This window comes from Parus major, chromosome 2, assembly GCF_001522545.3.
Source record: "Parus major isolate Abel chromosome 2, Parus_major1.1, whole genome shotgun sequence".
Classification (NCBI taxonomy): Eukaryota; Metazoa; Chordata; class Aves; order Passeriformes; family Paridae; genus Parus; species Parus major.
The window spans coordinates 108623589-108647657 of NC_031769.1; the positions used below are offsets into that span (position 1 = coordinate 108623589).

Sequence of the window (24069 nt, forward strand, 5' to 3'; positions counted from 1 at the left end):
CTGCATCAGCAATAGTGTGGCCAGCAGGATCAGGGCAGTGATTGTGCCCCCATACTCAGCACTAGTGAGGTCACACCTTGAATCCTGTGTGCAGTTGTGGTCCCCTCACTACAAGAAGGACGCTGAGGGACTGGAAGGTGTCCAGAGAAAGGCAACGGAGCTGGGGAAGGGTAGGAGCACCAATCTGATGAACAGCAGCTGTGGGAGCTGGGAATGTTTATCCTGAAGAAAAGGAGGCTTAGGGGAGACTTTCTCTACAACCACCTGAAAGGAGGCTGTAACCACCCTGTATGTGGGGGATGGTCTCCCAGGACACCAGCAACAGGACAAGAGAAAATGGCCTCATGCTGCACCAGGGTTGGACAGTGGGAAGAAATTTTTCACTGAAATATGTTTAAGCATCAGAACAGACTGCCCAGGAAAGTGGTGGAGTCACCCTCCCTAGAAGTATTAAAAAAATTCCTGGATGTGGCACTCAGTGCTGTGGTCTGATTAACAAAGTGGTGTTTGTTCAAAGGTTGTACTCAATGATCTTGGAGGTGTTTTCCAACTTCAATGATTCTGTAATTCTGATTGTTTCAAAGGTAGAGTATGAAGTCAGTAGTTACACCAGAAACCCAAGCTGAGGCACTGTAATTTTTCCCTACAGCTAAAAGAGATGATTCTTCTATACAGCTAAAATGTATTATTGTCAACTTCTAAAACATTAAATATAAAATTATGTGTCTAAACCCCATAGACATTGAATTTATTTGCCAGTAGCATTTCCTAGAGCTGATAATTTTTAGTCCTACATTTGCTGATGAGATGAGACTTTTGGAAAACTCAGGTCTTCATGTGTATCTATGTTGTTTTTCATAGAAAAAACAAAGAACCCATGATAGAATATATTGTTTAACAGCCGTGGTTTACTCTCTCTGTTTGCTTTTCTTGGGTTATGGTTACCATCCTGTAAGGTAACAGTTCATCTGTTCAGTATATAGTCAGGGGTCTTAGGATAAGAAATGCACAATGATGTTAGGGACCCCTAAAAATAGAAGCTTGTCTTGAACAGGAAGCCCTGCTTTATGAGAAGTCTCTGCATTTATATTCCCTTATAAAATCCTCTGTGATTCCCCTCTGTTGACTTTGCTGTGATTTTGGCATTTAGTGGTGGTAGTTGCCTGATGTGTGTGGCTGATGGCTATTTCATATTGTCACCTGGTCAGTCCAGTCCAGCTTGACTTGGAGGGGTCAGCCAGACCTGCAGCTTGAAATAATTCCTTTAGGCAGAGTCAGGAGTTTGGAAGCTTCACAACAATTGCAGATTATACCGAACAGTTTCAGGTTGTACCCCCACGGGGAAAGACATGTTCTGTATTTTGTTTCAAGATCTGATTGCAAACTGTTGGTTTAACAATCAGCATTTTGCCTCTTCATGAACTCCAGCTCTTGAATTCACTGTTCACTTTTCTCCTTTATAGACTAGAGGTCCTATTGAATTTATTCACCTGTGCCAAGTGATTGCTCCTATTGGTTTTAATCTCTAAGGAAAATCAGCATCCAGCTGGTAGACAGTTGTACTGATGAGGACCCATTGATTTTTCTCTCCTATCCACTTACCATCAATAAGAAATGTCCTTAGCTTTCACAATAGTTTTTCCCTGCCATAATATTGCCCTGTTACCTGACTGTCAAGACTGGTCTCAGTTGCTGTTCACGTTGAATGTGGATGTGATTAACAGCCTGATAAAAATGTTTAAGTCAATATTTGAGAAGCCTAGATAAAGATAACACTTTATCATGAGAGCTTTTTAATAATGTGTTCTGTTTGATGTACACCAACGGTAAGGAATTGCTGTTTTTAACAAAAAACTTTTTTATCAAGGGATTTCTTAATTAAGCAGTATTCAGAAAAGGAGATTTAAGAAAATTCAGAATGCTCATGTTCTGGTTTGGGGAAAAATAATTCTTCCATTTTTAATAGAACTTTTGCTTATCATGTTGGTGTTTTTTTTGGTTTGGTTTGTTGTTTTGTTATTCTTTTTTAACTACCTTATTATTTGAAGTGTTTTCTTCTATAAGAAGAAGCGAGCAGCATGTAAATGAAACATTCTGTGTGCATTTCTCCAGAGTGATAAGCTTTTGAAAAATTATTACTTTCAGTTTAGGATGGTCAGATTCTTTTACAAGGTCCTTGGGAAGAGGTGAGCACATAACTTCTCAGATCTTGAGGAAAGCTGTTTATACATCTTATACAAGCTTAGATACAGAGCCATTATATACTCTTAATAATCCGCCTGTGTTGTGACAAATGTTTCTTGGTAATAGTTGTTAAATAGTGTGTTTTTTAAACCTTTAAACAGATGCTATGAAAAATTGATATAAACCAGCACTATGGACTTCAGTTTTACAGTAAATGATATGTTTAAGAGGATGAGTGTGGGTGGACTTAGGTGATGAGTTGGGGGAAGGGACTGTGTGGAAACACTGCTTAGAAGGACTGAACAAATAAATGACACAAAATGGATGTGAGTTAGTGAGCTGCAAAATATTCTACTATTTTTGAAAATCTTAGATGACTAATTGTCACCCATGCCATATGTAAGTAATGTGGGCTTCCAAACTTGTGGCAATTAAAACTGCTTAGCATCCCACTCCAGCCCTGTATTATATTCTGTGTACAAGTCAGTACTGAAGACTAATCTCTTATGACATTAATCGTCTCACGAGGAGAGACGGAATAAATCACAGTAGCCCTTCCTCTCTTCACTCATGAAGATAAATGCCATAACACGATGGCTGATCTTCGTTATGACACTAACCATTATATATTTAACAGAGATAGCAAAATCTCACTGACAGCTAACAAAAGAATTCTCTCTTTATACATTCTTTGAGAAGGCTGTATTTCTTTAGTTCAAAAACATGACCTATCATATCTATTCTCAGAGCAATTTAAGCAGTAGATCTGGATTGTGCCAGTGAACTGTGCTCTGTACATAATGATGTCATGATTCAGACTAATAAAACCTGATGTGAAATAATTGTGCAGGCTTTGGAAGGAAAAAAAAAGGTGCATGACATGCAAGGACTCTTAACTGCTCTTTCCTATTTTTTGTTCAGACAAGAAAGAATACTCTCCTGTTTAAAAGAAACAACATCTCTCCCATCCCCCCAAAACCAAGCCATTGGTTTTGGATCAAAATTTTTCATATTGTGGAAATTTTCCATTTAGCCTCAGTACTTAAACAAGTGGGCTCAGGGAACTTAACTGAAAGTGAATTTCTATTGTATCTGTGATTGCAAGGGACTTTTATTTCTTTCAGCTTTTTCACCTGCTGTACATCTCTCAGGAATTTAATTCTGTGTTTTCCATGCATTAGACACATTGTAGTCTGTCTTTCTGGGATACAATTATTAAGAAGGATTCTTAGTTATGTTCATCATGGTCATTTGCTTATTATTTTGAAGGGTGTGTCATCCTCTGAATGAGGAACAGTCCAGACAAATGAGTTGTGAAATTTATGGACTTCCCTTCTGAGGATAGGAGGATTAGTATGACTTATCCTGGTTGTTCACCAAAGCATCAAAATATGCTGTAAATTTCATGAGCTAGTTTCTTGCCTTCTATCCCACACAATTAAAATGGAAGTATAATTTTTATGGTTTTATGTTTGCTGTCATTAGACATTTTATAAACATAAATATATTCATGGGGCATCAATTGAATCAATATCAGTTGCAGCATTAAACTTCTCCTTTTAGTGAGTCAATTTTACCAGCATGAAACGTTCAAAATGGTCAAAACTAATACGTAAGAATATTTATGTAGAATGCATAGTTTAAGATATTTGTTTTCTATTTTATCTTTTTTTTTTTCTTCTGTTTTCTTTTTCTCCTTCTAGAAGTCTTAGGTCTGTATCTTTAGGACACTGTCTAACAAGATAAGCTCTGATAGTAAAGCAAAGGCAAGAAAATCAGCACAACTGTCACCTCCTGTTAAATTTGGTGCATTCAGAGAGTAGCCAGTAGGAATTTTATTTCTCACATTAAAAGTAACCCTTACATATTACGTTTGCCTGAGGAAAATAAAGTGATGAAAGCTTTTGAAACAAACATATATTCATTCTGTCTGATGATTTTTCTGTAAAGTTTTCTCTTTGTAATTATTTCTTTCATCCTACTTATGCTGAAACATAAGTTATAAAGGAAACCTTTCATTGCCTCAGAAAAAAAAAAATCTGTATCATATTCCAGTAGAGAAAACAGCATACATTGAAACAAATACGTTTAAGGTTTGGTGTTTCTTAGTTTTTTAGTGTTTTTTGTTGTTCTTTTAATAGCGCTGAATGTATTCACACTAATAGTAGTTCTTTCCCCTGTTATCTGTAATGTTAAGGAAGCTGACAGGGCACTGGTATCCATTCAGCTCCATTAGTTCCAGTCACCTAAGCAAGGTCTGTCTTTTCTTTTGTACCAAGTAGGTGCCAAAGGAGAATTTTATCCCTGCCACAACTAGAGGCATTTCAGGAAAATGGCCTGTGTGATCCCTGAATGAGTACAGCTTTCAGTAACGCTTTTGGATGGCAGAGTTCTTTTTTACTCCTTGTCTCTTCTCTGAAATAATGATTTGTAGTTTTAAAAGCTTTTACCCAAGTTTTCCAGCTGTGCCAGAGCTGGTGAAACTTCTACTCTAAACTAAGTAGGCAAGAGAACATGGTCCACAAGCCAGAGGAGGTCTGCATCACAATTTGTCCTGCCAGCACCTAAGAGCTACAGTGTTCAGCCAGCAAGGTACCAATGCTGATTGTTACCTATGCACTTGTGTGCCTGTGTTCAGGTTTTGGGGAACCCATGGCATGAGCTGCATCTGTGTGAATGCACTCATGTTTGAGGAGGTAGGGGACACAGGAATTTCCTGTAGGCTTGTACTGTGGTAAGGATTAGGGAAGAAAGGTATTTGGGTAGGGATGTGGGAAGGTGGAATACAAGTTAGGGTTATTTCAAGACCTCAGAAGATGAGAAATATCAGTTTAAGAGTAGGGAAGGGCTGGACACAGTGAGACAATGGAGTATTGCAATAGGAAGCAAGGAGAGGTATGGCTTGCATGGCTAAGCAGAACTGGCACTGAACGTGGCACTGTCAGAATTGAGCAGTCATTCTGGGAATCTGGGTGCTCCATTGCTTGAGCTGAAGTCGTTGTTAGTAATCCTGCTGCTAATAGTGGAATCCATACTGGGATAGCAAGTTTGACACCGTGCTCACTGGGGTATCTTTGATCCTGATCTTAGGAATCTGATCGGATTCTGTGTGCTCCCTAGGTTCATCCTGCTACAGTCACAGAGATCTGTCCTGACAGAGCCTATAAGTGAAAGTTCCTGGTTGCTTGGACAGGCTGATTGCATTAGTAAAGAGAGGAATATAAAGGTTTCCATTTTTTTCAGTATGCTAGACCAGATCAATAAGTTATTATAATGAGTCAGTTGTTTAGAGCTAAAAACTTTACCCTACATTTTCTGTTGTGATGTATGATACCATTAGCAATGGCAGGATGTCACTGCTGTTAGAGCTTGTGCCTTTTAAAGGAATAGCCCAACTGTATCTTAATTTTAACTAAATTGTAATCCAATTTCTTTTGAATTCAAAATGTCAGGAGTACAGTTTATCTGGATTTCCAAAGCTGCCTTTATATCCATTTGAAATATGACATTATAAATAAATTTTGAAAAGAACAATAAAAGTTTCAGACATCTTAGAACAAGCCTGAAATGATCCGGTTAAAGTAATGGCATGGACAAAGAAACTATTCAGCTTCTTTCTTGCTTTTTTCTTCCATTCAGTGTTTTAAGAGACGATGATAATGCCTTATGTATCTGGCAGGTTAGCAAAGCTAGATGGTTTCAGACCAACTTGCAGATTCTGTAGTAGGAATTCTCTTGCAGGAAACAATTGGCCAGTTGTTCCCTATAGTTCACACTAAAGGGAACAGTAAAATGCTTTTCACTGAAAGAGAGCTGGGGAGGATTACTTTATGAGTGTGCTTTAAACTGTTTGAGTTCTATTGGTCAGTAGCACTACCTCTGAACCTAAAAAAAGTGTGGATTAGCAAGTATGGACAAAACTGATGTTAAAACTTAATATATTTGATCATGTTATGGCGGTTTTTTATGTGTTCCTTTGTTATTCATGTGACATTTTTGTTCCTTTCCTTGCTTGATGTTTCATTTCTTGCTTATCTGTTGTGTCAAGTGAATTACAAAGACAAATTCATAGTATGGAGCATACTGAGAGTGACATGTCTTATGAAATGCACGTTCTTCTACTTAGATCATATCATTTCCTTACTGTAATTTCAACTGCTCAAAGACAAAAGTCCTACCAGGAGAATTATTACTCCTGTTTCAAGTTCTTTTAATATTTTAGGACCTGGAAACCACTATTTACCTTTCTCTTGATCACTATCAGCAAGAGTTCTCTGAATACCTATTTGAGAACTTGTGCTAGTATAGGTCATAGTGCACCTACCCATATAATCATCCCTCTTTTTCATGTATCATGTACCCCTTCTTGTTGTTTTCGCCTCTTTATCCATCTCTATGCACTTCCTTTCTTCCTCCCCCCTGTACCCTCCCCTCCTCTCCAAACCATTTACCCATCTTTCTTCACACAAAGGGCTTTGAACTTTTACTAAGCTGCTGATAATTCCCCAATGACTGAAGCTGTTAATCAAAAATGAACACAAAAGATTTGAGTGGGGCATTTCCCACAATAGAAGTCAGTCCTTCTGTTAACCTCACATAAGCAGCTGTAGAAGACAATGCTGGATTTTTTCCAGGATGCTGTTATTTCTTGTACCCACTTTGATACTCCATCTTTCAATTCATTAATTTAGTAATGGATGGCTAGAAAGTAATTTATATTTTCTGCTTAGGAGAAAGAAAGTTTTTGGGGGGTTTGTTTGGTGGTTTTGTTTGCTTGTTTGTTTGGTTGGGTTTTTTTTTTCTTTTATTCACCCTGCTGTCTTTGGGCAGTAAAGATTGTCCATTGTGTACTTCAGCCTGACTTGTCTTTTAGCTGATGAGTAGGAGCACTGGGAATAACTGTACTGTTCCTCTTTCTCCTCCTCCTCAGTTTTTTAAAATAATGTTCTAAGGAGAATTGCTTCTGTTTCTGACTAGTGGCTTAGCCTATTCTGATAAAATGATGCTGATTTTTGTCAGCTACCTGACCTTCAGATGCCTGCCAGCAGCATCCAGAAGTGGAAGAAGCTCTGTCTGGTTTCAGACTGTTTGGTCATACAATCAGCAGCATCAAGCTCACTAGGCTGATCTGCTCACTGCTTTTGGACCACAATGCAGTATCAGAACACACCTGGTTCTTGTTTAGTAGAATAATTTACTGTCAGTGTGATAGGTGATAGCTGCAGGCAAAGCTTCCCACTTTCTGCAGGAATGTTTATGGATGGCAAGAGGGCCAGGTCTCTGGTTTGCCTTTCTTCACTTTGTCCCTCTGCTGTACTCTCTTCAGAGCTGAAAATGAAAATGATTGAACAGATCTGATTCAGGTACTCATAAGCATCTGCGTATATAAATTAAACCATTAATTCCATCAATTACAGAGAAGTCCTCTTCTGATTCTGTAGGCAAGCTGAGCATTCAGGATTTCTCTCTCTCTGCACTAGTCTTCCTGCTAACAGTTCACTGGAAAGTTTTTTTTCCTCTGGTGTGGCAACTGATTTTTTTTTGAGTAGTTATCAACACAAAGATGATGATAGATTCCATGGTGAGAGAAGGAATTTGTATTTCTTCTTGTCCTGTGTAACTGACATGACTTTAACAATGAAACTGGGAATACATGTGTTTGTGTGATTATTTAATGTCTCTGAGTTGTGAGTTGATACCTGTAGGTGACACAAATACTACAATTTGTCAGGCTGCTACCGTTTGTTGGGAGGTTTGATTTCCATTGTACTTGGTGTGATCTGAGCCTTCTCCTTGAGCTGTTAACCGGGGTTTGAATGAACACCAAGAATGTGTTCTGTGCAGTGACTACTTCTGTTCTCTTTCTGATTGTCCTGATGGGTATCACATTATTTGTCCCAGTTATTTAGCGGCTGTCCCTTTTTAAGGCTATGGTTGAATGGCAGGAATAAATAGAGCATATCTGATCCTCTGTGATAGAGGCTGCAGTCAGTGCAAACCATTCTTCTGCCATTGTCCTCCTTAACAAAATGTATTGAACCACTCATGTTCTTCATGACAGTGCTTTGATGTGCTTTAATTTCAGCATTATTAGTCACTGCCCATATATGATACGCGTGTTGGTGGATGGAGTGGGAGGAAGAAGAAAGATATTTAAAACAAATTAGAGCTTCTTCCCCTGATGTGCATTACTATGTCTGACCATGAAGCCTATGACTTAACTATTCTTTCTGCATTTTAATATGTTGTTTGCCTTAAGGCACAGTTAGTTAATTCAGCTTGAATTTCTAATATTATTTTTAAAAGTCTGAGAAATGCAAAAGGAATTGCAGGCTTTAGCAGTGTTAGTGGTAAGATACAGAGGCAAGAGATACTAGAGTAATTAACAGTTCAATGTATTAATTAGATCACAGAATCTTAAATAATACTCTGATGCTGTTTTCCATAAGTGGGGGAAGAAAATTATATTATCATTGAAAGGTTTTTGCAGGTAATTATTTTTATATTCTTACTGTGATAAATGATTAGGCTAAAACTGGGAGGAGGGGAGGAGCATCGATGAGGATGGACAGTATGCTTGGAGGGGCAGAAAAAATGCATCGTTACTAAGGTTCTCGGCTAATTAATCCTTGTTATGATAAAGAAAATTTAATCATGTACATAATAACAGGATTTTTGACTTAAGCAGTGTTTAAGTGGAGAATTTATGCTTTTCAGTGAGGGTATGAACAGTTCTTTAAATAACAGGGTTTAAAGGGTTAGATGAACAGAACTGAATCCGTGGGGTGTATGAACTGCAGCCCACGCTACCTGTCCAGTGCAAAGCAAATCCACACAATGGGCAATTGTCTAACAGTCTGCATTTCAATTTGTCATTATACCCTGAATGTATTCACTTCATGCTGTGGTATTTGAAATCTGCCCTGTGGGTTTCATTGAAGTTTCTGTAGTGGCGTTACGCATCCTACTTGTCGGTTTCATTGTTGTTTGATGAAGATGATCTTCCGTATCAGTATGTCTAGCCATTGTTTCCACAACCAGTTCAGTGCAGCTTCCTCAGCACAAACTGCTCTCCCTTCTCCCATTGTCCAGGACAGGGTGATTTCTGATGTTTGCTTAGCTTTATTTTTTTCTTTCTCATTATTGTCAAACTCTCATGGTAATACTTGGCGCTTTTACTAACTTTATAGAGTAGGATGTGATGTCATAGCGAAGGGGACAGGGCTACCCAAATTTTCTCAATTGCAGGGAGGAGCTGCCCAGGTGTGCTGAGGGGACTGTACTCAGGAAGAGAAACAGGGAATCCTCCACAGTGAGTAACCCCACTTTCAAGTGCACACAGTTTCCTTCATAGCCGTGTCCAGTACAGTGTAGCATCCTCTCCTGTCCTTTCCAGTTTGCCCTCTGGAATGTTCCCAGTTTGGTTCTCTTTTCCCTTTATTTTGGTGTATTCTCATTTTACCTTGTACTTTGTCTTCTTTCTGAAGGTTAAAGTTTCCATTTTTGTCTCTGCACACCATTAATCTTTTCTCATCCTAGTCTTGCTCTTTATACGCATTGTCATTTTTCCAATGTGTCATTGTTGTTCTGTCACTAATACATCATATCATTTCTCTTCCCTTGTGTGCAATGGCCCTTTTCCCAGCCCTGCACAGTTTCTTCTGTCTTTACTCATTGCTCTACTTTTACTCTTTCCAACCTTCTCTTCTTTCTCCTTTCAAATTACCTTTTGGTTTTCCTTTCCTGATGGGTCCCTTTTGAATCTTGCCTATTGATGTACACAAGATAAGCTCAGTTCAGCTCCCTGACCTTTCTAGTGCAACTTTCACCTATACCTTTTCCTTTGTGGAACTGAAAGATAAAGGATACAAAGCTCCTATGTAATAAAGAATTGAAGGATTTGGTAAACTGCGTTTTGGCTGTGAAAGAGAACAGGCAGGTAATCAGAGCAGTAAAATGGCAGAAAAGGGCTGAGCTGGTCAAGATGTAGTAAATAGGTAGTCTTTGGTTTTAGGTGAGCTGCTGAATTACAGCCCTGGCCGGCACCCTTCACAGTTTGACTTGTGTGATAGGATCTGGTGGTGTCTCTAGTTCCTAGTGGGCAGATATCACATAGTGGTAGCTGCTTTCACAATTGCCATTATTTGCTAACTACCGCAGAGAAGCTCAGGATGATTTGAATTAGACCAAACTGATTTCATAGTTACAGAGGGTAGAAATGTGAGTTTTGGCTGAGATATGTTGGCAGGATGCTCTGGGAAGCTTGATTGCTGTGGCCTGTGCCGCACCTTTTACTGCTGATTGAAGGGTTTCGTTTTCCAGGGCTGTCAGTCTGGCATTTTACAGGAGCAAGAGTGGCTGTTTGTTTAACAGCGTAAAACTGATGGGGACAAAAAGGAAGTGGAAAATCAGAAAAATTCTTGCAAGATGGTTCTATCTGTAAAGAGGACTGAGTTACTTTGGGCTCAATTGGAAAAGGCAAAGGAGTGGAAAACTGAGCTGAACTGGAAAAATATACTGCACTCTGTCATGTAGCATCTTGTGTGCTGTGACTGTTCTGATTGATTCATTTTTCATCGTTTTTAGAATAAAAAGGCATTTTAAAATTTTAACCCCACTGTGTCAATTCTTACAGTAGTTCCTGGTCTACAAATGGAAGGTTTTAGCCAATTTTTTTTTCTGAGGTCATGGCAAAGCAAAGTGTAGAATAGTCAAATGACCTCAAAGAATTCTAAGGTAATAAAAATCAAAGAAAGTGCTAGTGTTTTGGGGTTTTTTTTATTAATTTTTTTCCCTTTGGCTCTTGTGTTTTATGTATTTCCCCTCATGCCTGAATGAAAATCTGTTGCTGTGTCATAAAACCAGTTGTGTGTTCCAACTCTTTTATTTGTAACCTGGTAAGAGTTTTCCCAGGCAGATGTAGCAGATGATGTACAAAAGCAGCAAGTAAATCTTTTCCTTGCTGCAGTTTCCTGGGTTGTATCAGGCCTTCCAACAGACAGAGGACTCCAGTCTCAACAATATCATTCCCTGCCTTTTGCAAATGGCTGCATAAAAACTGCATGATCACATAACCTTTCAGATTCACAGGACAGCTGTGCCTTGTCACTTACGTTTATTATTTTTTTTTAGGCATTGGAAAAGTATCCCAACTCACCAATGACTGCCAAACAAATACTGGAAGTCATTCAGAAAGAAGGATTAAAAGAAACAAGGTCAGTGTTTACATGTTCTGTATTTCTGCTATCTCTGTGAAAACAATCTAGGAATGGTCCATAATCTACAAAACTTCAAGTGCTGACTTCATTGATTTCCAGTGTCAAAGTGGGAAATACAGTTCACGGGTTTTGATTGTTAGATCAAGGCTTTTAAAAGGGCTAGTGACTGTCTTAACTTTGTATCTTACCAAAGAAGTCTGTGGGCCAGCTCCAGTCCAGTGGTCTGTCTTTAGAAAGACGATGTCATTTGCTCAGACAGCGCAGTGCTACGTCTCGTTTTTGCTTAAGGACTGAAGGGTCCTTCATCAGCTGGGTTGCCTCTGCCACTGTGTGTATGGAGAAAGTGCAAGATGAAGCTTGGTGCACTTCTCACTTGAGTTTATGGTCTGGCACTTAAATCACTTAGGACTTGCTGGTGTTGTCTGTGGTGACAGAGATTGTGCTGATTGATGAAGGACTGAGAATAGAAGGAGAGGGAAGTTTGGACACTGGGAGCTAATGTGTGTCTGCAGAGCATGGATGCAGTCACTGATACAGCAACTCAACTTGCTTGATAACAGCACAGTTTGGGTGTAGATTCAAGTGTTAATAATTACCCTTTTAGAGGATAGATGTGCTGTCCAGAGACTATGAAAATCAATTAGTTGTCTTCCATTGCTGTGTGATTCAGATGTACATGCAGCTTTTTATTTCTCAAAGGTGACTGTCTACTTGCTAGGTCCTCTAGTGACCTTCAAGTGCAAATTTGGACAGGAAGTGAAAATAAGGAAAAAATGGTTGGCTGGTGGGGGTCTCCTAGAAGATGCAATTGCCTCTTCTTCAAATATTATAGTAAAATTTTCTGTTTTAATAAATTAGTACTTGTTGCTATCTCAAAGCACAGGGAGACGTGCTTTTATTTTAACTGTGTTCTTCCAGTGTGGAACCTAAGGTTCAGAACAAGAGAACTTCAAAGTCCAGGTAAAGGTGAACCAGAAGTAACCATGGGACATATTTTTACTGAATTCACTGTTGTTTCTAGGAAACAGAACAGAACACAATCTGTGTGATTGTTTGCACAGCATAGCCATGCACTTCTTTTTTGGCAGCCTCATAACATGCTCATAATAGCTATATTTTGATAAAATTGCAAAAGAGATGATATGAAAAGTAAAACTGAATTTGCCATCTTTTACAGATTTAAAGTGCTTTAGTTCTTGTCGAGAAATTGCTTTGAGTATATTTGGCAATGATTCCAAGGAAACAAGGGGCTGAAAACTTTTGAAAATGAATGTCCAAACATGTGTTATACTGCAGTGATTTGCATACAACAATAACAAAAATGCAAGAAAACACGGTTTTGAAAATCTGTTCTATTAAGATACTGTTTCTCACAGCAGTGAATGAAATCCTTTCTTCTTATGTCTTGTGATATGAGACAATTGCGTGGGAGGGGCTCTAATGCCTGCTAATAGCATTCTTTGTAATTTTAAAAATTCTTGTTTTTGCGATCAGTGGATGAATAAAATTTTGAGTGAAAAACCTATGAAAAGGAATGAAGGCAATGTTTTATATTTAAAATATAGAAGTGAAAGCCCTTTTTAATTGCTGCAGAATGAATAGTAAGAGAAAGAGTCTTTTGAAGAGGTTCCAAAGTAGATGATCTTTCATTTCTTCAGTTACTAGGAAACTGAGAATTACAGAGAAATAGGAAAGAAATTCAGATTCATTCTGATTGTTATTCATGGTTTTTGCAGGTGTATGTGATGGTGTACTAGATTGCAGGATGGTGTATGTGGTCATGAGTTCTACAAAACTGAGAAGGATAAAATTCAACGTTCTTTATACTTGAAACATTTTCATCCTTAACTCCTTAGCCTAAACATTCTAAATTCTGCAATTTTAAAATGAGAAAATGTTGAGTCTATATTGATTTATAAGTATTTGGATTTTCATTTAACTGCTGATTTAATGTAAAAGTTGTGTTTCTGCTGCATTTTAATATTGATTAGGGACAAACTTTCAGAGTTACCTGCGTGCCTAACTCATAATAGGATCCAATAAGGGGTTTGACTTCATACACAGATTTGTTGATTGGGCCTCAGCATGTAAGTAATGTTTGGTTTTCACAGTACTTGAATTTAGAGTCTTCTGCTTGCTTCATCCAGCTCTGCAATTTCTTTCAGTACCTTTCTGCCAGTTGGTGCCTTTGCTGCTACTAAAGATGGTCTTTCCTGGTCTCTGCTGCAGCCAGCTAAGATGAGCAAAGGATGTAAATTTATGATGTGCAGTCACCTGGCCATAAGCAGCAGGGTGGCACTACCATATTTTATTCTGTATTGATTTGTATATTCTTCCAAGTCTGAATTTGTGCCAGGAATATATTACTACTCTAATACACTTTACTTATTCCTTTATACAGATTATCATTGCCAGTAGAACTTTGGCAATTCTACATTAAGTTCTTAAAAATCTCTCCTCTCTACTCTTCCATTTATAGATGAATGAGGTTAATCGTTTTAGTCATTTTTCATATATATTGTAGCATTAATTAATCAAAAGCTTTTTGCTGTGATAGTAAATCTGAAAGAATAATGTGTGATTTTCAGCCATCCCATTGTCATTATGTGTAATCTTTAAAAAAACAGTGACTCTTCAGCCTCTTTTTTTTTTTTTTTTTGGCCATAAAGACATCAAGTTGCATGCTTATTTTTGTATTACTCATATAATTAAATACAAAAGGATTAAATTCCAAATTTACAAAGCAGATATATGTTAGAAAATAAACCAAAAAACTCTACTGATATACCCTGTGAGAGTTTTTTACATCTTGGGGAAGAAACAACTAATTTTTGTTTGTTAAATATCTTTCCTGTTATGCTGGTTGGGTGGTTGGTTGGTTGGTTGGTTGGTTGATCGATCAGCAGGCAGGCAGTTCTGCTACCCAGTAGGAGTAAAAACTTTTAAGGCAAGCCCTTCAGGGATGTTAAAAATGTATGGCCTTTACTGTGGCTGATGATGGGGAGGGAGAAGTATTTGCTTAACATTTGTGCCTGTGCTGATGGTGAAGGCCAACAAACCTGGACACTGAAATCTCTTTACAAGGAAAACAGACAGCAGTTCACTTCAGGGCACAGTAGTCTGGGTTTTCTGTCCTGAAAGCATTTCCCCATCCTGCTGTAAATTTCAAGGCTCACCACCTGCTATCTATACACCATAGCATGAGCTTTTGCTGATTTTGCTAGTGTGACACAGACTACTAGTCAGAGTATGATCCACTCGCGCCTCAGTGCTCCTTTTCCCCTGTGCTGCTGCCTCACTAGTTGTTCTCTATCTTGCATTTCTTTTGTTACTTATTCTTGTTAAGATATAAAATTTCCCTTACTGAATTGCATTTAGGTCTTCTGCAGACTGTTTATCAAATTCAATGAAATTACTTTAACAGTGTACTCTTGTAATCCAGCATGCACACAGCTTTTACAAGCTTTAGTTGTCATCTGCTAAGTAGAACTTGTTTTCTTTTGTAGCATTATATTTCTCTTTGCTTATGGAAGTCTATGGGAAACAGTGACCAAAAACTTTCTAGGTTGGGCTATATGATACCTACTGCTGCTTCTCCAGCTACAGGGTCTGCTGCTATGTCATAAAGAATACTTTGATAGATTTGAAGTTCTTGACATATACATTATTCAACTTCTTTTACCCATAACGTGTACTCAGCAGTATATATTACTCAACTTTTTATCTGCCAAATACTTCCAAATAATTTTTATTCTGTATTTTGGGGGAATTGAAATTCAGTTGCTGCATGTCTACTTCTTTGGACCTGTCTTTTTTTATTTATTTTTTTTTTAAAGCTAATTACTGAGTGTTTTCCATTCTTTTGGAATCACTGATATCCTCGACAAATTCTCAAAAATTATTACTGATAATTCTGAGGCTGATCCAGTCAGCTGTAATTACCTATGGTGAATGTCAGTACATTTGACTGATGTGAGAATACCTAATTTATTTAATTATTGTCTAATCAATTTTCCCATGCTTCTGGTGTTGGTTTTAGCAGCTGTCTAATCATAGTCATGTTTCTGACTGGGCATTAAAACTCCTGTGCTTTGAGTGTAAGTACTCAGTGCCAACCCCTTCTTGGAAGAGCAAGTCAGTTTCCTCTCTGCTGGTATGCTTACAGAAATTTCTTTGTGTATGTTGTGTGGGTGAGCTTGCTGAACTTTAATTTCCTGAAGCCCTTTTTCTTCTCTTTGTATTCTTCCTTGTTTTCCTAAAAATGAAGAATCATCCCTTCATGAACACTCAGTGTTTTAGCTGCTTTTTCCCCACGGGTACAAGTCAACCTAGTACAGTTCCAGAAATTTGCCAGATGCTTTTCTGTCCCTGTCTTTTTTCTCTTGATTTTGTCCTTCTTTGTCATTACCTGGAAATTGCTTGTAGAACCAACAGAAGTAAGCTATCTCTTCCATTCTGTTTGGAGCACTGCACCTTTGTGAGGAATAGGACCAATTGAAGACCACTTAAAATTATTAGGGAGATAAAAATAAGACAGAGCTGGTATGAATTTTAGTTGTTTGGATTAAGGAAAAGAAGATTGAGTATACGCATAGTAAATCTTCAGCAACACAAAAGATAGAGAGTGAAGGAGTAAGTTATCTTGAATGTCTGTTATGGACAGAACAAGAATAAGGCCTTTAAATTGTAGAAAGAGAAGATGCCAATTAGAAAGTACAAAGTTTGTTGTTTTGTTTTTTTTTAACAGGAATCATTAATTACTGTCACGAGCCATGGAAGAGATGTTGGTAGGTCTTACCACAACCCAGTGTAGCGATGTGTCTGTCAGGAATTACATAGATTTGGTTGATCCTGCCTTGAACTACGGAAATGAACTAGTATATCCTTTGATCCAAGTTTTTCTATGAATTTTTCTAGAACAGTTTTCAGTACTTGGGCCATACACATTGTTTGAGTCCTGGGGGAGAATATCCAGCCAAACTCTGATAAATCTTTGATGCTAATAAGCCTAGATTATGTCTTGGCTTTCTGTAGTTCCCTTTCTCTTTTGCATGGTGAGGCTGGGAAATTGACTTGTCTGGATAAGATTAAAGCCAAAGACTCTGAGTACAAGTTAAAAGCCAATAAACTTTCAAAACGGGACAAGCTGCTTAATTTCTTGGAGTACAACTTCAGCCCACAGCTATGCTAGCTATTTGCTTTCCTCCTCCATTAGACTCAGAACTGTGAGTGCTGGATTGGGATAATTTCATAGTGTTTTTGCTATTCAGCTGAAGTAATTGACTTCTTTATGGTCAACTAACTTGACCTTGGCGTTATTCTGTTCAGGTAATTCATAGGAGAGTTTTTTAAAAGTTGCTTTGTCTCACTCTGTTTTCCATTTTCCAGTAGGAATCTTAAACTTCTTTCTCTTGATGTTTCTTTGTGGTTCTTAATTTCAACTATGGGAATTAGAGCATCAGTCAGATCTCCTCCTCTGTTTTTTCCTCTGCATATTTTACCTTTTTCTTTGCAAGACTAAGCTATCTATTGATTTATTGTTGTGACAGTAGTCTTTCAGAAGACTAAGAGATGCTTGCCACTGGCACTGGCAATAGTGCTGTTTCTTCTGCACTCCAGTGTTGATAATATTTATCATGAATGATATCATAACATATTAAGTCTTCTGAGCCTAGGAAAGCAGAGCAAAGTATGACCCTAATAAATCTCAAAGACACTCTTACTAGATTTACAGTCTTTGTGCAAAAATATGAAACTAGTGGGTTAGCTAGAATTAAACCTACTTTGAACTGCAGAGTGGAGTCATCAATGGAATAAAACACATGATCCATGCAAGGTCTGTCTTTAGCTTTGAAGTTAGAGGGGACTCGTGAAAATATTACCATCACTTTGTGAATCCTTTGATCTTTTTGACAGTGTCTCTTTAAGTCTTTGCATACTTCATCCTTAGAGCTATTGACTTAAAAAAAAAAATCCCTTCTGAATTCTGCTGTTTCTGTAAATAGGCTAAATGAGCTGGCAACTGTCTTCTGTTGTTTATCATTTTCAGGTTCCTTGTTTTATTGTGTGCATAAAGACAGAGAATTTTTTACTTTCCTTATAAAGTCTTTCCAAGATGTCATTGTAATTCATAGTTATTAAGTCACAGTTTTTATCTTTCATTTAAAAAAGAAAAAAATATCAACTGCCCTGCATTTACCAAAAACACTCTAAAAATTTAATTGAAAGAACCACAGTTTTTGTCTTAAGGCTGTGGTTGCCGACAGAAGAGCACAGACAGTTAGGAGGCTTCTGTGGTTGTATATGTCTGATAGAATTTATTTGGGAGCCTCTTCAGCTGGAGCGAGTGTATTGTTTTGTCTGAAGATAGTTATTCCCTGCAATGGGCTGAAAGGAAACCGTGATGAGAAGAGAGGGAGAAAGCTATTCAGATTCTTTTGCCTGGCACTATTAGGTTGATTTTCATGCTTCTAAAGATGTGGCTTTTGGCTGTAGAGCAGTGAAAGAAACAAACTTTCAGTACAACCTGTCTTTCTGCATAAATTCACTTCAGACATGTCTTTGAAATGCTGTTCTTTCCAGTGTAACAACAGACCACCTAATTTGGTAGGCAGTTCTGATAGCAACAATTTGGCAGCTGAAAATCTCAGGCTTGCTCATTCTTGCCTAGACAATTCGCAGCATTGTTGTGCGTCGTGCAGTTTAACCTGGTGAAAACCGGTGGGTTTTCTATATTGCATTCCAGCACTGGAACTGTAACTTGCATAATCACACCTCTGTCACCTCTGTAATAATTATTTTGGTTTTTGGTAGTTATGTAGCCCTAGAACAGCTAAGGTATTAACTCAAGCCCAAGATCAGGGTTATGAATTCTTGATTGCATATTGCTGCATCGTGATTACCCTACTGTTTAAAACTTGCCTATATCTGAGAAGTAATCCCACCTTTGTATTGATTTGGAAAACTGGTTCTGAGTGAGATGTAGAAAAGATGTAAAACAATAAAACATCAAATGTTTTCCCACAGTAAATTGCAAAGATGAAAAATTTTTTAGTGATGGTGAGTCTTCCATTCTATATAAGATACACCTATATTTCAATATATGACATTTAGCTACATGGAATGGTTTGTTTTTTTTTTCCTGAGCCACCATTATCCTAAATTTTTCTTCATATTTTAGTAATTTAGAAATTAGCTGGAGAGTTTTATTTGTTTTAGCGCTGCTTTTCTTTCTTTCACAGGACAGTGGAGTCTCTGTCTAGGGACTTGAATAAACAGTCCAGTAAAATCAGTCTGCATGTCAGTGGTTCTTATGAAAATTATCTTTATAATTAAGGTGTGAATTTAATTTTGAGTTTCAGATGATCAATGACATAGCTTAAATTGTAAGTAGCTTTTAAGTATGTCACAGAATACTTTGGAGGATACTGTTCTTACTGATAAGAGTATTAATTGAGCATGTGTAAAAAGACAGTGGAGACAGAAGCAAAGTAATATTTATCAAAGCTAAACGTAGAGCTGAGAATATAAACTGGTCTTTGTCTCCATCACTCCCAATGTCTCATCCATTAAATTGGTATTGCCTGTGCAGTATCTACTAGTTCCCATCTATATGCAGTTCAGTGTCCCACGAATTTCTGCAAGATGAATCTTCCTGCTTTCTCATACAAGGTCACCCACCCCATGGTCTCCAGTTACTCTGATCTGCTGTCATCCTTTCTCCCTTTCTTTGTGGACTCAAACTCCTTTCCGTGTGCCTGAAATTTTCTCAAGTGTTACTTGTAAACATCCCAGTATTTATTTCTTGTTCTGACTTGGGGCCAATCAAGCATTCGTCCTTAGTTTGGTTTCAGGGCCGATTATGAGAAAATAAAGCAGTTCTGTTTTCTGCTGTGTCTGGGACTTTCAACTGATCGTTTGGAAAAATCATATGGTTTCCTCTTTTATACTTAGCCCTTGATTTGTCATCATGTTGAAGTTTGTTCCTGCATTCTTGGGTTAACTGAGATTTTAGAACAGTTTATTTTCTTTTCTTTAAGATTAGTGTGTTGCTGTTACTTTTCCGTATGCATTTTTGCCCATTTAGTGTTCAGGACTTCTGTTTTCCATTTGGTACAATATTCTTCTGTATTTGGGTGCTAAAACATACTTGGTAACCAGCTTTCCTTCCTTCATGTAAATTATAGGAAATAGTCCTGCTTGATTTTTTAAAAAAATGTTTTTTAAGATCTGCCATAAACCTTTTTGCTTTCCATCTATTAACAGTTCTGCAAAATGTATCTGCAAAGATTAGGAAAACAGGAATCTAGTCTGTGTGACACACTTGTCTCCTAGGTGCTATTAAACTATTTTTATTTTACTTGTGCTATTTAGGTTTCTACTCCTTCCACACAAGCTTAAACTGTGTATAAAGCACTTTATGAAGGTTTTTTTTTTAAAATTTGGTTAATGCTATCCTGTGGTAAGGGGAGAGTGACCTGTACGATTGTTAAATACACAAGTTATAATAATTCAGAGGATATGTTAAAAACTTTAAAGTTTATTTTTTTTACCTGTAATAGGAAAAATTATGATAGCTAGATTTTGTGATGTGATAAGCACTTCAAGTTCTAAAGAACTATGTTGCAAAAAGTTTTCATGTTTAAGTGCACCCAGGTCTTCCGTATCACAGCCTAATATTCTGAAATTAAGACCTCCATTAATTTAATGTTAAAGATACTCCTTTTTTTAATACAAGTGGAAATCCAGCAACTTAAATGTAACAAATAATGTATAGGAGTGCAGATCTCAAGAGATTTACTAGTTTTGTGCAGTCATGATATCCCTTCCAATTAAAGGTTGTTTTATTTTGAAGTATGAGGTGTATATCAGCTGTGACTAGATAACGTAAATTTGTCAACAATTCCCGTGTTGCTTTTTCATAGTGTAGTGATTCGTTTAGCAATATATTTTTTATGTTTAATGTAAGAATTTAAGTTGCATTGATTTTTTCCTATATTGTGTCTCTCAGTGTAGACTACTATGGAACGAGACTTAAAAGCAGCAATGCAGTTAAGGCTGATGAAAAGAGAAACCGTCGATTTCTAAATTTGTATTATCAAAAGAGTATATTGTGTCCTACCTGTCTCATATTTCTCCAAGACAGTGTAACTGTACTGTACGCTACAGATCTCTTTCTCTTTAGTGTTTTGATATTTTGAAGAGTAATTCTGCATTTAAAATAGTGTCTCTTTCAAAAACAGAAATTAAATAAAGATATCCAAGAGACCTAAATGCAGTCAAAACAATCAGATACTCTCTGAAGTTATGTCAGGAAAGTTTCACCATATCTTCAATCCATCCTCCCAGAAGTGAAAGTTTTAGGGTTGGTTTACTTGTTTGGGGAAGGAGTTTTATTTGGTTTATTTGTTATTTTGTTCTCTGTGTGTGTAGTATATTTCCTATAGTGTAGTGCATTAAGCCTCAATTTTTTAAAAAAATGACTGAAGGGATGCAGTTTTTCCAATCTACAGCCTGTTTTCTTTCCTCTTTTCAAAGTCTGGCTGCAGTTGTGAAAGCCTGAATATGTGAAAGGTAGGTAGATTAAATGCATTTCCTGATTTTACAGCCTTAATTGGATTGTTTTGCCAGCATCACTTTAAGAGAAGGAAGGACATTGAAGAGCTTTCCAATAATAGTTGTCCATTGCTGTCCAGACACAAAATTTTCAAAAATATTCTAGGGAAACTGAAAGTTGAATGTGTTTTTCTTTCCAGCATTGTCCTAAAGATCTGCCACATATTAACACTAAAGTACTGAGATAATAAGCCAGTGGTTTTGAAATAAAAGTCAGGAGGAAGAGAGCTTAATATCAGTGCAGTTGATATAACTAACAGATATAACTGATGCTGGCTAGGGGCAAAATGTAAGAATCTTGCTGAGTAGCCAATAACCTTGCTCAGCTCTCTTGTGCTTGGAAAAGGCAAGACTAATCTACTGGATTTATTTCAGGTAGTTTTTGGACAAATGCAATTCAACACATAAGCTTGTCAGGACCAGCCATATATATAAAAATTGCAAACACAGAAGGATACAGACACTTCAGCTAGAAGGAGTCACCTTTTGAATGTACACTCTGGTAAAATATGCTTAGGAGAAGAGTTTAATCTGTTGAAGTCTTAAAACCTGCAGTGAAAATTGAAGTCTGGCTGAGAACTTGAAGACATGCCTGCGTTTAATGGATTTATGAGCTTTTGTTGCACCATACAAGTAACCTAAGAAGCTGTTTTTCCTTGCAGGTGTAAAATGAATTACTCTAGGTTTCAACTTGCTAGTTGCTGATTGAGATTTATTTGTTGGCCTTGAATTTTTTTGGCATTTGTTTTGTTCTCTGTATTTCCCTTTTGCATTGAAAAGTTAGTATTTAAGCCTTTTATTTATTACTGCTTTGAATTTCATTTATCCCACAGCTGACTTTTGTCTTTATTTCTAAGCATTCTGTCTTAAGGGACATGCACAACATCCCACAAAATAGTATAATCTTCTTTATGCTATTTCTAGTATTCCATAGCAACTGAGGGGAAAAAAAAGAGACTAAACTGAACACTACAACACAGGCAATTCATTACAGATTTTCCGCTTAGTATTCAGTAAATTGTCAAGTCCTTATTTTCATCATTAGCATATTTTTCACAGAGCAGAAGCATAGCCATTTCTGGCAGACTGAATTAAATCTGTTTTACTTGAATGTGAAAGAAGAAAACATTGTCAGGCTTTCTATGAAAGCATCATTTTCTAGTAATAATTTATTTCTCTGGAACAGTTTGCTGTGGATGTCTTTATGTTTCTATAAAGATATGGGTGTGTATGTTTCAGTCTACCTGTAATTAAACCATTCCTTAGCTGTAGGGGAAAAACCAGAAAAATCTGTGAGGTATTTTTTTGGGGGTTGTATTTTTTTTGTTATTGGGTTTTTTTTGTTGTTTTGGTTTTTGTTTGTTTTGGAGGGGTTGGGTTTTTTGTTTGTGTTATGTTTTGTTGTTTTGGGTTTTTGTTTGGTTGGTTTTGGTGGGATTTTTTTGGGGAGGTTGGGTTTTTGTTTTGCTCCTCATATTGCACGAACTGAGAAATTTACTAGTTCTCTGTTAGAAAGATTGATGTCTGTGCACTGGCACATTTAATTTAAAATTTTGTAGTACATTTTTATAGAATCAAGCCCCCAAAAAAGCCTCAGAATTTCACTGTCAGAGCACAATGGAAAAGATCAGGTATAACTATCCAGAAAATTTTTTACGTACATGAATTTCTTTTCTTTGTAAGGCTAACTCATAGCAATTCCATTTTATTCAAGTCTCATAGATAGTCTTAATTACTGTGAAATTAAATTACGTGCATCCTTGTAATTTCAAAACAGAATTTAAAAAGTGCCTGAACATATTTTGCTTGCTTATGTAGTGTCATGTGAAGTAAAAATGTTTTATTCAAGATCTGATTTTTCTTTCAGCAGTTTAGAAAGCTGTCTTCTATTCGTAATCCCAATGAACTCTGCATTTGTCATCGAGTCTGTTTTATGATAGCTGTATGCTAGAACAAGTCATTGTGTGGCTGACAGATATTTACAATATTAAAAGAGAACTGGGGACCAAAATGTATATCTCAAAGGAAAGTATAAATAAAAGAACTTAAAAACTGCATGTATGAAATTGTGTTTTATGGGCTTGAGCATATAAATAACACCTACAGACACACATTCACCACTGTATATGTACACATGCCCTTATATGCATATACATTACAAATCAGAAAATTATAATCAAATACATCCTTTGCTCAGTTATTACCAAGAGCTGAGTATGGGAAAGAGCTCAAATGATCCTCAAGAACTGTTTTGCTGTTTGCCCTCAATAGCTAAAAGAGGACAAGTTGATTTCTCCCTCATTTCCTTTGGTTTTCATTGTATTTGTAATATGAGGAAAGGAAAATGGGTTCTAGTAGCTCTTTTCAGTAAGTACTACCTCCCAGCAAGAAAAAAACAAGTGCATGTAGCTGATTTGCCCTATTTAGGATCTTGCAGCATTCATAGCTCCTGCTGCATCATTAATGTTTCAATGAGGTTGCTTAAGATACAGTTATTTTCTGTCAGAATCCACAGAGATACACCAGAGATTCACTGGCATGCTTATATATTTAATTAACAAATAAAATAAAACAAGTGTGGGATCCAGACAACTATTCTCTCTCGTAAATGGTGCCTAATTCTTGCTATTCCTTCGGTTTTTTTTTTTTAATATTACTAATACACCTGGAGTTTTTGTTTTCTAGACTGCTAAATTCATTAGGTAAGCATCATCAAACAAGAAATCATTATGTAAAAAATAACATGTCCTCTATAGTCATTGCAAAGGAAAAAAACAATCTATGACCCGTAAGTGAGAGCAAGAAGGTTTTTGAGAAGATACCTTAAAGAATATATGACAAGCAGGAGGTTGTTGTTTCGCTTTTATTTATTACTTTGTTTTCTTTAAGACTGCTTGTTTTCTATCAGGGAATCTTTCCTTGGCCAGTGATAATTCAGCAGTTTCAAAGTATATTTGTACTCCCAAACTGTCTCTCCCCTTCATCCAAAGGCAGCACCACTAAACTCAGTCCAATCATTGACCTTTCTCTGTTTGTACTAGTAGCTGATAGA

General features: G+C 37.0%; 1 protein-coding gene across 1 annotated transcript in view; it reads left to right on the forward strand.

Moving 5' to 3' along the window:
* The window catches only part of ASXL3 (ASXL transcriptional regulator 3), a 125867-nt gene that overhangs the window by 13966 nt on the left and 87832 nt on the right, over window positions 1-24069 (forward strand). Inside the window, exons 2-3 of the mRNA XM_015618583.2 lie at window positions 11317-11399; window positions 11743-11745. Of these exons, the coding sequence (XP_015474069.1) occupies window positions 11317-11399; window positions 11743-11745 (86 nt within the window). The remainder of the gene's footprint in view (window positions 1-11316; window positions 11400-11742; window positions 11746-24069) is intronic.